Source organism: Manacus candei, unplaced genomic scaffold (assembly GCF_025592945.1).
Source record: "Manacus candei isolate 608988 ecotype Guabito, Panama unplaced genomic scaffold, ASM2559294v1 h1tg000022l, whole genome shotgun sequence".
In the NCBI taxonomy this organism is placed as follows: domain Eukaryota; kingdom Metazoa; phylum Chordata; class Aves; order Passeriformes; family Pipridae; genus Manacus; species Manacus candei.
This window is the reverse complement of record NW_026138070.1, coordinates 6,329,550-6,342,013: the sequence shown is the minus strand read 5'-3', so window position 1 is coordinate 6,342,013 and position 12,464 is coordinate 6,329,550. Positions and strand designations below refer to the sequence as shown.

The following is a 12,464-nucleotide window of genomic DNA, read 5'->3' as shown; positions in this document are numbered from 1 at the left end:
TGAGATCAGCGAGTCCAACCATTCCCCCAGCACTCTGCCAGGGCCACCACTAGCCCAGGTCCCCAAGGGCCACATCCACACAGTCACTGAACACTCCCAGGGATGGTGATTCCAGCACTGATTCCAGCCTGTGCCAGTGCCTGAACAGGCCATGGAATCATGGAATGGTTTGGGTTGGAAGGGACATTAAAGCTCATCTCATTCCACCCCCATCCATGAACAGGGACACCTTCCATTATCCCAGGTTGCTCCAAGCCCCATCCAACCTGACCTTGGACACTTCCAGGGATGGGAAATCCATAAATTCTCTGGGAAACCCACTTCAGTCTCACACTACCCTCACAGGGAAGAATCTATCCATAATATCCCATCTAAACCGGCACAGGGAATCCTGGAATGGTTTGGGATGGAAGGGACCTTTAAGATCACCCAGACCTTGGGCAGGCTGCTATCCATTATCCCAGGCTGCTCCAAGACCTGTCCAACTTGGCCTTGGACACTTCCAGGGATGGGGCAGCCCCCACTTTGAGTTTGGATGGAGATAGTGGAGACAGTTTGGATGAAGGTGAGTCAGACAGGGACTGGCAGACCTGAGCCCCTCCTTTCGGTGCTTCCCTGTGTCTTTGGAGCACGGAGCAGCTCCCACCCCATGCAGGGTTCCCTTGGCCAGTCTGTGACCTCCTCCCAGGGAGGGCTGAGCCTCTGGACACACGTGGTTTTGTGGGACAGTGTCCCAAGGAGACTGACCTTTGCCCAGAACTGCTGCACACAGGAGTAAATCCCCTTTGGAGCCTCCCGAGGTACTTGAGCCTTCGCTGGACTCTCACATCCCAAGTTTTTCCCTTTTATGGGTGTTTTCCCTGGGATGTGTGTAGTCATCTCTCTCCTTTACTATTTCCCCTTCAAGCTCTGAATTACTAGAGAGCAACAAGAAGAAGGAAGAGCTGGAAAAGCAGCTCAAAGAGAGCAATGAAGAGAAGAGGATGTTGCTGGAAGAGATTTCCCAGCTCAAGCACAACATCCGGAGCGCCCGGGAACAGGGAGACGCCGGAGAGACCTGGAGGATGAGCCCAGGCTTGGAGCAAAGGGAGAGCAGGTTCCTGCCATGGCAGAGCTCAGCAGACAGTTTAGATGGCAGCCTTAAACAGGTATGGGCAGCTTTGCCATCTGCACCCTGATTTTGGTCACTAATTGGGTGGGAAAACCTAATTAAAGTGGGCTGGAAGACAGTCCAACCCTTGGAAATTGGGGATGGCTTCGTTTCCTTGTGTGGTGCTTTGCATGTGGTGGGAACTTGGATAAAGTCAGTGCCCATGGCAGAAATAAGGGATTTAAATGGTATTTGTTCCCCTTTCTTACCTTGTGAGCTGGAAGAGAAGGGCAGGGGCAGGAATCCCTGCCAGGAGGGGTGGGAATGGTGGGGGAACCCAGGGTGGGGAGGCTGAGGAGGAAAAGGATTCTGTGCGAGGGTTTGGATGGGAAGAGAGGACTGGGTGACCTGTGGGCAGGAGTGGGAGTGGAAAGGAGAGGACTGGAGTTGTGCCAGATCCAAGAAGCAGCAAATCCCTACAGGTGGAGCAGAGCAGGACACAAGGGAATGCTGGAAAGGATCCTGATAGAAGTAGATGAGGGGGAAAAAAACCACAAAACTTCGTGGTTCTCGAGGACAACTGCCACTGCCAGACCCCACAGTGCTGGATCAAGACCTTTCCCAGCTTGGGGAGTTGTCTGGGGATGTATTTAAGAAGGGAAGCTTGGCCTTCAGTGGATTCCCTCTAGTGCCAAGAACAGAGGGAGAGGATGCACAGCGGGAATTCAGATCCAGATGTGGCTGGAAGTGATGCTGGGTACAACCCAAGCAGAGCTTTTGGTCTGTGTGCCAGGCCCTTGCAGGAAGGTGGGTGGTCCAAGGAGCTCCAAAAGCCACCCCAGACCGTCGGTGACACCTCAGGGTGTCAGGGCTGTCACAGTGTGTTCCTGCACCACTGCCAGGAGTCCCCGTGTTCCTGTTCCCTCTTGGAGCTGGGCTGGATGTGCTGCTCCTACTTGGTTGCCTCAACTGGATTCTGACACAAGAGTTCAGAGTAACCTGGTGGCTTTCTTTGGTCGGAAAGGGTCATTTTATCAGGTGTTTGTTCCCTCATCCGGGTTTTCACATGTTCTCCCTCGACCTCAGGAGTCATGTTGGCTTCTCTGAGGGGAGGGACAGAACTGTGGAATCACTGAGATCATAACCCAGCACTGCCATGTTCACCACAAACCACATCCCCAAGTGCCACATCCCCATGGCTTCTAAACCTTTCCAAGGCCACTGTGTGGGGGCAGAGCAATGCCAGGCTTTGCCCATCTTCCTGCTTAAATGCCTTCCTTGCTAACAGCCTTTATCCTTCCCTGGAGCTGGTGTCCCTGTGACCCGTGGTGCTGTGCTGTTCCCTCAGGGTCTGTCTGAGGAGAGGTTCCAGCAGCAGGAGGAGAAGCTGCAGCAGCTGCGCCAGGACCTGCGGCGGGTGCAGAACTTGTGCAGCTCCGCCGAGAGGGAGCTGAGGTACGAGAGGGAGAAGAACGCAGAGCTCCAGAAACAGAACCTGCTGCTCCAGCAGGAGTGCACCAAGGTGGGAACAGCTCTCAGCTCCGTGGGAATTACGGCCCCTCTGCTGTGGAAACAGGCTGGGAGAGCTGAGGGGTTAACCCAGAGAAGGCTCCAGGGAGAGCTGAGAGCCCCTTCCAGGGCCTAAAGGGGCTCCAGGAGAGCTGGAGAGGGACTGGGGTCAAGGGGTGGAGGACAAGGGGAATGGCTTCCCACTGCCAGAGGGCAGGGTTAGATGGGATATTGGGAAGGAATTCTTGGCTGGGAGGGTGGTGAGGCCCTGGCACAGGTTGCCCAGAGAAGCTGTGGCTGCCCCATCCCTGGGAGTGTCCAAGGCCAGGCTAGATGGGGCTTGGAGTAACCTGGGCTAGTGGAAGGTGTCCCTGCCCATGGAATGAGGTTGAGCTTTAAGGTCCCTTCCAACCGAAACCCCTCTGGAATTCCATGAGAAAATTCCCTGCCTCCAAATAAAACCTGCTGCACTTCCTCCCTGATCCCTCTTTTGCTCCCAGTCCCCTTTCCTACCCAAGCCATTCCAGCTGATCTTTGCTGAAGTACAAACTCCATTTCTTCTTTGCAAACTCAGGTCAAAGCTGAGCTGAAACAGGCCCGGGCCAAACTCTCAGACTCCACAGAAACCTGCTCATCCCTGTCAGCACAGTGGGAGAGGAGCCAGCAGAAGGTCAGGGAGCTGGAGCAGAAGCTCTCCAAGTGCTCCCAGGCTGACAAGCTCCACAGCAGCCTGAGGGACAGGCTGGCCCAGGAAAAATCCAGGGCAGGAGAAGCCCAGAAAAAGGTGAATGTGAGCTGGGGAACAGGAGGGGTGTGTTTGGCAGGAGCAGCTCAGGAATTGGTTCCCCAAAGTCCATTTTGGGATCACTCAGATAAATATTGTAGAAAGAAAGTTGGTTGTTAGTGAGAAGGGAACAGAAGGTGAGTGTGATGGCTCAGTATCTGTGAAATGCTGGGACTGGGACTGGCAGGCACAGGGAGCCTCAATCCTGTTCTTGCCAAGCAGATTTCCTGCTGTTTGCTGGCTGGAAATTTCCAAACCCTTGTGTTTCCCATGGCACTGATTCTGCTGTGCTCCTGCAGGAATCTCTGGAGTCAGTTTTGAAGTTTACAGGATCAAATTGGATCCCAAAAGAATTGTTGCCAATTCATGACACACCCTCTGATCCAAGATCCAAAATCTCCTTGGCCATTCCAGAAGTTTTGCTTTCCATGGACTTTGACTCAAAACAAGGAAAGCTTCCATTCCCAAGTCCCAGACATGGAGGGATCCAAGCGACCTGGTGCAGACACTGGTTTAATCATTCAGAAATTTAGTCCATGTCCGTTTTCCTCCAAGATTTCCAAGCTCCAGCAGAAGCTGAAGGATTCCCATCACCAGCTCCTGCTGGCAGAGGCCCGTGTTTCTGACAAGAAGCTGCTGGAGGAGGAGCTGAAGGAGGCCCGGGAGAACGAAGCTCGAGTGCAGCGGGAGCTCCACGAGGGGCAGCTGAAGAGGTACCTGAGCTGTCCTGCCAGTCCATGGGAGCTGCAGCTCCTGGGGGGATGAGGGAATCCCAAACCACTGGCTTGACCTCCCCTTTGGATCTGCCACATCCCTGGCAGAGCTCCAGGGATTCCCTCTTGGAGATTTAAAAAATTGTTGGAGACTTCAGCTGCCTCGGAAGGCCCTTGGCCTCTCCTGCCAGTGCAGGGATACCAACAGCCCCCCTGATGATCCCAGTGCATTATCCACTCTTTTTCATGTCATTGGGACATGGCATCACAACCCAGAAGGGGAGATCAACCCAGATTCTGGTTAATAAATCCCTTGGGGTGGATTAGAGCGAAAGGACGCTGAATAATCAGTGTTTTTAAATATAAAATATATATGTAGGGTTTATTTTGTTTCAAAGGTAAACAGGTGTATTGCTGTTATTTTCTATAGTAATACAGCAGTATTAAAGCATCTATAGCAACCTTAAAGCATAAAAATAACACTTAAGGAAATGCATAAGGCAAGGAAGAGAAAGAAAGGATAAAGGTAGAAAGCTGTTTATAGTCACTGCCTGCTGGATCCAGAGATGAAACTTGGGAGTTGCAGCTTCCATGTCTGTTGGTCTGTTGGTTGGGAAGCCCCCCCAAAAGTCAAAGATTTCATGAGTAATTATACTCTTCCAGCTCAGGTGGGAACGCCTTGTACTTCCTCAGGGAGTTTTCCCATGGATCCTGGGGAGTTTTCCCATGGATCATGGGCAGTTTTACCATGGGTCATGGGGAGTTTTACCATAGATCCTGGGGAGTTTTCCCATGGATCCTGGGGAGTTTTCCCATGGATCCTGGGCAGTTTTACCATGGATCACGTCAGTGGACACGTCACAAATTTTTGATGCTCCCCAGAGGGGTTTTCACAGCAGAGTACTCATGTGAGGGAGGACATTGGCGTGATAAGAATGATTATTATCCCACCTTGCAGGATTTGCCTCTTCTTAGCCTCTTCCCAAATCCAGTTTGTAGCTCCAGGTATGCATCTGCACCTGGGATAGCTGGACATTGGCACCCCCTTAACTGCTCTGAAGGTCCTTCCCCAGTAGGATATTCAGGGAGGGGTGGGCTTTGCTGGGTGAGCAGCTGCTTCTCTTCAGTTTGCAGAAGTCCTTTGGTGACCTTACAATGTGTGAGCCATTAACTATTTCAGTGGGATTTTGGTGGGGACACCAGGACGTGCTGATCCCTTTCTCCCCCTGTACTGATTCCTCTCTCCCTCCCCGTGACCCAGGGCAGGGGGAGGTTTTTAGGGGACACCCAGCCTTGGGGGCACATGGTGGTGACACCTCCACCTCAGGGTCTCACTGTCACACTCCCATGTTCCCAGGAAGCTCCTGGAGCAGCAGGTGGAGGAGCTGAGGCAGCAGCTCCGGCATTCCCGGGAGACGGAGGCGTCGCTGGCCAAGATGCACGTGGAGCTCCAGGCCAAGACTCTGCATGCCCTGGAGGATGAGAGGAAGCTCGACCCTGGAGAGGTGAGGGGCTGTGGGGGGGGTGTTCCTTGTCATCCCGGGGGTAACAGGAACATTCCAGGGGGTAAATGTACACCTGGGAGCTGCTGGAACAGGGGCTGAGCCCTTGCAGATCCCACTGATTTAACAGGAAAAGGTTCAGTAAGCACATGGAGCTGGGACTGATGGAGGGGCTTCAGCTCCTTTTGTGTTCAGGTTCCTCACAAGGGGCAGCTCTGATCTCTGCTCTGGTGAGCAGGGACAGGACCCGGGGAATGGCTGGAGCTGTGTCAGGGCAGGGTCAGGCTGGATCTCAGGACAAGGTCCTTCCCCCAGAGGGTGGTTGGCACTGCCCAGGCTCCCCAGGGCAGTGGGCACAGCACCAAGGCTGCCAGAGCTCCAGGAGGGTTTGGACAGTGCTCTGAGGGACAGGGGGGGATTGTTGGAGTTGTCCAGAATCTGGACTGGATGATCCCTGGGGGTCCCTTCCAGCTCAGGACATTCCATGATTTCATCTCATGTAGGTTTCCTGGGATGAAGCTCTGAGGGCACAGGAAGACTTTATGGTTTCTTCCTTCCCTTTTTCTTGCAGAGAGTGGAGTTTTTTCAGGGAAATTTGGGCAGAGTCCATTGTCTGGGAGGATTCATTGCCTCCCTCTGCTCTGAAATTCCCAGGGCCCCTCATTAGGGGGAGGAGGCCTGGAGGGCAGAATGGATGGATGGATAGGTGGATGGATGGGTGCATAGATGGATGGATGGGTGCATGGATGGGTGGATGGATGGAGGGAGGGATGGATGGATGGGTGGATGGGTGGGTGGATGGATGGTTGGATGGATAAATGGATGTGAGAGGGGATGGATGGATGGATGGATGGATGGATGGATGGATGGATGGATGGATGGATGGATATTATCTGTAATGGGAACCACTGGGATTGAGGAGAGAGAAGCTTTTCAGCCCAGGCTGCAGAGGGGAAGGCAGCAGAGGGGCTCCTGCAGCCACACACAATAAAGCAGAGCTGTTTTGCAGCACCTGCAGTGCCAGAAGGAGAACCAGAAGCTCTCGGAGCAGCTGTCCCTGCTGAAGGAGGAGAACAAGGCCCTGTATGAGGAGGGTGTTCGGCTCCTGAACCAGAAGGATCTCTATGTGAGGTGATGGCACAAAATCCTCCCCAGGAATTGCTCTTCCTGTGCCTGGCAGTGGATTTGGCTGTTGTGTGGCCTTTCCTGTCTTCTGTTCAGGGATTTGGCACCGGGAGATCCCCCTGAATCCATCCCCCCAGTGTGCTGTGATGTCCCACACCACGTGTCGGATGTCGTGGAATTCCGTGTGGGTTTGGGTGGGAACAGACCTTAAAGATCATCTCATCCCACCCCCTGCCATGGGCAGGGACACCTTCCACTAGCCCAGGTTGCTCCAAGCCCTGCCCAACCTGGCCTTGGACACTTCCAGGGATCCAGGGGCAGCCACAGCTTCTCTGGGCAACCTGTGCCAGGGCATCCCCACCCTCACAGCCAAGAATTCCTTCCAATATCCCATCTATCCCTGCCCTCTGACAGTGTGTCCTGTCCCTCCATCCCTTGTCCCAAGTCTCTCTCCAGCTCTCCTGGAGCCCCTTTAGGCCCTGGAAGAGGCTCTCAGGTCTCCCTGGAGCCTTCTCTTCTCTGGGTTAAGACCCCAGCTCTCCCAGCCTTTCCTTGGCAGCTGAAGGCAGCAGAGGGGGCCCTGGGAGGGCTGTAGGTGCTGCTGGTCAGGGTCTGGTATCAGCAGAGACCCTCCTTGGAGCTGCTCCTTTCTCCCCACACCCATTCTGTTCTGATGTTAAAGCCCAGTAGCTTTTTGAGCATGAATTTTGAGCCAACATGGCCAATTATCCCTTACATGGTAGAAAATTCTTTTGTTTTTTGACATTATTTTGGAAATGCTTTGGCTCCTTTCCCCTTAATCAATTTCCATTTGATTGACAATTAAAAATGTAACATTTCCAACAGAAAAAACCCCCAAACTGATCAGTGAAAGAGTCCAGAAAGTCCATTCTATGCAGGCAGGAGGAGCTGGGGGAGGGCTGACCGTCCCAGTTCAGGCTTCGAGGAGCCTGAAGGAACTCAGGCCATCTCCTGCCATGGAGCATTGCCCAGCCTGAGGGTTGTCCCTGCTTCCTCAGGAAGTACAATGAGCTGCAGCTCCGGCACAAGGCCAAGATCCGCAGGGCCAAGGAGACGTTCATCCACGAGGTGAAGCAGAGGGACAGCAGGATCAAACAGCTGGAAAACGAGCTCAGCGAGTCCAAGCTCCAAGTGGAGAAGGTGAGAGGAGACACCGAGGGCTTCTCCAGTAAGGGCAGGCTGCAGGAGCATCCCCTCCTTCCAAAGTAATCATGGAATGGCTTGGGTTGGAAGAGACATTAAAGACCATCCAGTCCCACAGGCAGGGACACCTTCCACCGGCCCAGGTTGCTCCAAGCCCTGTCCCACCTGGCCTTGGACACTTCCAGGGATGGGGCAGCCACAGCTTCTCTGGACAACCTGTGCCAGGGCCTCCCCACCCTCCCAGGGAAGAATTCCTTCCTGGTATCCCACCTAACCCTGCCCTCTGGCACTGGGAAGCCATTCCCTGTGTCCTGTCACTCCAGACCAAAGTCCCTCCTTGCAGGAAGGGACCAGCTCCTTCTGGAAGAGTCCAGGAGCACCATCCCCAAGATGCAGGAACAAAAAGCCCACAGGAAATTCCTGGCTCAGGTTTGCCCTCAGGGGAAGCGAAATCCTCCAATCCCCCCCAGACACTGCCTGAGTTCCATTTTCCTTTGCCTCTGCTGGGAAGGGACCCCAAAGCCTTTTTTTGGGGTATTTTACATTAGACAGGGAATGGAATTCCAGAGTCCTTGTGGTTGGAGAAGACCTTTAAGATAATGATGTTCATCAAGTGCAGCCATCAACCCTCCACCAGGTGTTCACTCCTAACCCATGTCCCCAAGTGCCACATCCCCAGGATCCCTGAACTCTTCCAGGAGTGGGGACTCCAAGGTTCCAAGAGTTGCTGGTGACCCCTTTGGGAGGGCTCTGAGGTTTGCAGAGGAGCCCCAGGTGTAAGTGCTGGTTGTTCTGTCCTTGTTCCCACCCCTCAGGGGAAGGTGCTGATCTCCCAGATCACTGCTGAGAACGAGAAGCTGCTCCAGGAGAGGCGGCGGCTCCTCCAGAAGATTTCGGAGCAGGAGGAGCCCCTTTGGAGCCTCCGCTCTGGGATTGCCCCCTTGGCCAGCAGGTAGGACCCTCCTGATGGCCATCCCCCCTCTGGGAGCCTCCCTCTGCCCTGCTTTTGGGCCTGTTTATCCTAAGAATTCCAGAGGAACTGGATTGTGCCCCAGCCCTTAGTGCCGTGGCTATTAAATTTGCTATTAACCTTTTTCCTTTAATTTTGTTGCATTTTATTAAATTAAATTTTGTTAAATTTTAGCCTTTATTATAGTTTTATTTTTATATAATATTTTATTATATAATAATATGTTTCTATAAATAAATATATAAATAAGTTATCATTTATCAATAAATTATTATAAATATTTAATAATTATTTATTTAATAATAATATATTTAATAATTTATATTATAATTTATTTAATAATATTAATTAAACAAAATATTATTTGATAATATATTATTACAAATATATAAATAAATTATTTTAAATAATAACACTAACGATATTTTATTATATAATAATATGTTTTTATGAAGAAATACATGAATAACTTATTATTTAACAATAAGTTATTAAAAATATTTAATAATTATTTATTTAATAATAAAGTTAATAATTTATTTTATAATTTATTTAATAATAATATTTAATGAAATAAAATATTATTTAATAATATATTATTAGAAATATATAAATAAATTATTTTAAATAATAACACTAACAATATTTTATTATGTAATAATATGTTTTTATAAAGAAATACATAAATAACTTATTATTTAACAATAAATTATTATAAATATTTAATAATAATTTATTCAATAATAATTTATTTGATAATTTGTATTATAATTTATTTAATAATAATATTCAATTGAATAAAATATTATTTAATAATATATTATTAGGAATATATAAATTATTTTAAATAATAACACTAACGATATTTTATTATATAATAATATGTTTTTATAAATAAACACATGAATAACTTATTATTTAACAATAAATTATTATAAATATTTAATAATTATTTATTTAATAATAATAGATTTAATAATTTATAATTTATTTAACAGTAATATTTAATTAAATAAAATATTACTTAATAAGATATTATTATAAATATATAAATAAATTATTTTGAATAATAACACATCAATAAAATAATAATAAAATAATGTTATTTAATAATTTCTTATTAAAGCCATATCAGCTGTAATTAGGGCTGTAATTAGCCCATTTTCCCATCAAAATCCTCAACCTTTAGCCGGAGACTGTGGAGGAGGGTCTGGAGTTCGAAAAGAGAAATTCCCCTTTGAAAACAGAGTGTGGCCAGAAGGAAAATAACTTGTGCCTGTTTCCACCCCCAGAGGGAAGCTCCTGGAGGAGGAGAACAGGCTGCAGCTCCCTGGCCACGCGCCTCCCTCCCAGCGCGTTCCCAGGAGCAGCCCTGCTCCCACCCCGGAGGTGAGACCCCCCAGGGGCTGGGGTCAGCAGGGGCTGAGCCCTGAGGGGCTGGGGGAGAGCTGGATCCAGCAGGATGGGATGGAAAGGGCCCCAGACGTGGGAGAGGTTGCACCGACTTTGGGGGGAGCTGAAGGTTCCAGGCGCTCCCTGCTCCCCTCGTCCCTGAGGGGCTGCGCCCCGGGACCCCTTTCCAGGGGACAGGAATCTCACTTGGCACCTCTGGAGCTGTTCAAAGACCTCAGTTGTAGAGTTGGCTCCAAAATTAGGAGGATCAACCCTGAGGAGAGGGGTTGGGGATGTTCCTTCTGTCACCCAAAACCCTCAGGCCGAGCTGAGCGATGATCCCAACTCGGCTGAGCTGGAGGAAGAGCTTTGGGGGGAGAAAGGGGGAAAAAAGGGAGAAATTAAGGACCTTTCAAACCAGCCAGGTGGATTTGGAGGTTTGTTGGGATGTTCTAATGTGGAGGGAACCCAGTTGGGGTGGAAATGAGGGGGAAAGGGCTGTTTGGGGCTCCCCTGGGCTGGGTGGGGTTTGGTTTGGGGTTTTTTTTTTGGTTTAAGTTCAGACCCAAAGGTGAAATCCCTGACTGGCACCTCTGTGGGTCTGGAGCTGATGGGGAGAACTCTCAGTGGAGCTGGGGAGGGCTTGGAAAACCGGGATATGTTGGAATTCAGGATCTGACCTGCACCTCCTCCTTTCAAAGTCTCTCTTCCTTCTTCCAGGACTCGAAGACCCTTCACGTCTCCGAACGCCAACTCCAGAGCAAGGTGGTGCCACCTCCCCGTGCCAGGTACCTTGGGGGGGGCAGGAGGAGCCAGGAGGAGGTTGTGGGGTGGATGAGGGAATATGAGGTCCTTGGAGGAGGCTCTGGGGGTGGGCGAGGGGTGTGAGATCCTCTGAAGAAGGTTGTGGGGTGGGTGACGAATGTGAGATCCTTGGAGAAGACTTTGAGGTGTGTGAAGGATGACTTAACAGTGGGAATTCCTTTCTAGCTTCCCACCCCGGGATCTCCCAGACCCCTTTGGTGCCATGAAGACCCCTCAGGACATGAAGCCTGAGGGAGAGGCCGAAAGCCAGGACTCCTCCCTGGGCCTGTCCCCCTCCCAGCCCTCAGAGCTGGGCTACCTGAACGTGGCCTCCCCGGGGGACACCACGGCCTCCCCGCTGCAGGAGGAGAGCAGGAGCGTCGGCTCAGAGACCTTCTGAGCTGGGAATTCTGTGCAGAGTCATCTGGATGCAGGACTGGGGCTCCTGAGCTGGGAATGTCTGTGCAGAGTCACCTGGATGCAGGACTGGGGCTCCTGAGCTGGGAATGTCTGTGCAGAGTCACCTGGATGCAGGACTGGGACTCCTGAGCTGGGAATTCTGTGCAGTGTCACCTGGATGCAGGATTGGGACTCCTGAGCTGGGAATTCTGTGCAGAGTCACCTGGATGCAGGACTGGGGCTCCTGAGCTGGGAATTCTGTGCAGTGTCACCTGGATGCAGGACTGGGGCTCCTGAGCTGGGAATTCTGTGCAGAGTCACCCTGGGGCTCCTGGGAATGTTGTGCAGAGTCACCTGGATGCAGGACTGGGGCTCCTGGTGCTGTGGGATGACAGAGACTGCAAAGAGAAGAATTGCCAAATGGACTGACCTAGGGATTTCTGGGATATTTTCCAGCTGAGTTAATCCAGTGTTGTTTTTTTTTCCACGTACCCCCTGTAAATGTGTTTGTGTCATCCCAGAGACACTGGAGGTTGGAATGTGTAGATAAACTCATAAACATGGAAGAGGGGTGGGGTGAAGTGTGTCTTCCCTCAACCTTAATTCCTTGTCCAGGCCAAATCTATAAATTTTATAAAGAAAAGAAATTAATGTTCATTGGTTCTTAATTACATCATTCTCTTTCATTAGCCAGTATTTCACTTCTATTGGTTATTGATTTCTCAATTTCTGTGTTAATTAAATCCACATTTTTAGTATCTTTTTTTCCTAGAAGGGGCTTTCCAGCACGTGGACTGAATTCTTTGTTAATTCTTTTCCCTATCTTCTGGTTTCTACAGAAGGTCCTTGGTTAGGTGGGATATTGGGAAAAATTCCTCCCTGTGAGGATGGGGAGGGGCTGGGATGGAATTCCCAGAGAAACTGTGGCTGCCCCATCCCTGGGAGTGTCCAAGGCCAGGTTGGAGCAACCTGGGATAGCAAAGGTGTCCCTGCCGTGGGTGGAACAAACTGA

At 50.2% G+C, this 12,464-nt stretch overlaps 1 protein-coding gene across 1 annotated transcript in view; it reads left to right on the top strand.

Annotated features, from left to right (window-relative positions):
* The window catches only part of CCDC30 (coiled-coil domain containing 30), a 41,376-nt gene extending 29,269 nt beyond the window's left edge, over nt 1-12,107 (top strand). Inside the window, exons 14-25 of the mRNA XM_051786124.1 lie at nt 908-1,148; nt 2,439-2,612; nt 3,174-3,383; nt 3,939-4,096; nt 5,454-5,601; nt 6,608-6,729; nt 7,743-7,884; nt 8,703-8,839; nt 10,150-10,246; nt 10,970-11,037; nt 11,240-11,477; nt 11,528-12,107. Of these exons, the coding sequence (XP_051642084.1) occupies nt 908-1,148; nt 2,439-2,612; nt 3,174-3,383; nt 3,939-4,096; nt 5,454-5,601; nt 6,608-6,729; nt 7,743-7,884; nt 8,703-8,839; nt 10,150-10,246; nt 10,970-11,037; nt 11,240-11,453 (1,711 nt within the window). The 3' untranslated portion in view covers nt 11,454-11,477; nt 11,528-12,107. The remainder of the gene's footprint in view (nt 1-907; nt 1,149-2,438; nt 2,613-3,173; nt 3,384-3,938; nt 4,097-5,453; nt 5,602-6,607; nt 6,730-7,742; nt 7,885-8,702; nt 8,840-10,149; nt 10,247-10,969; nt 11,038-11,239; nt 11,478-11,527) is intronic.
* Nucleotides 12,108-12,464: the final 357 nt, after the last annotated feature.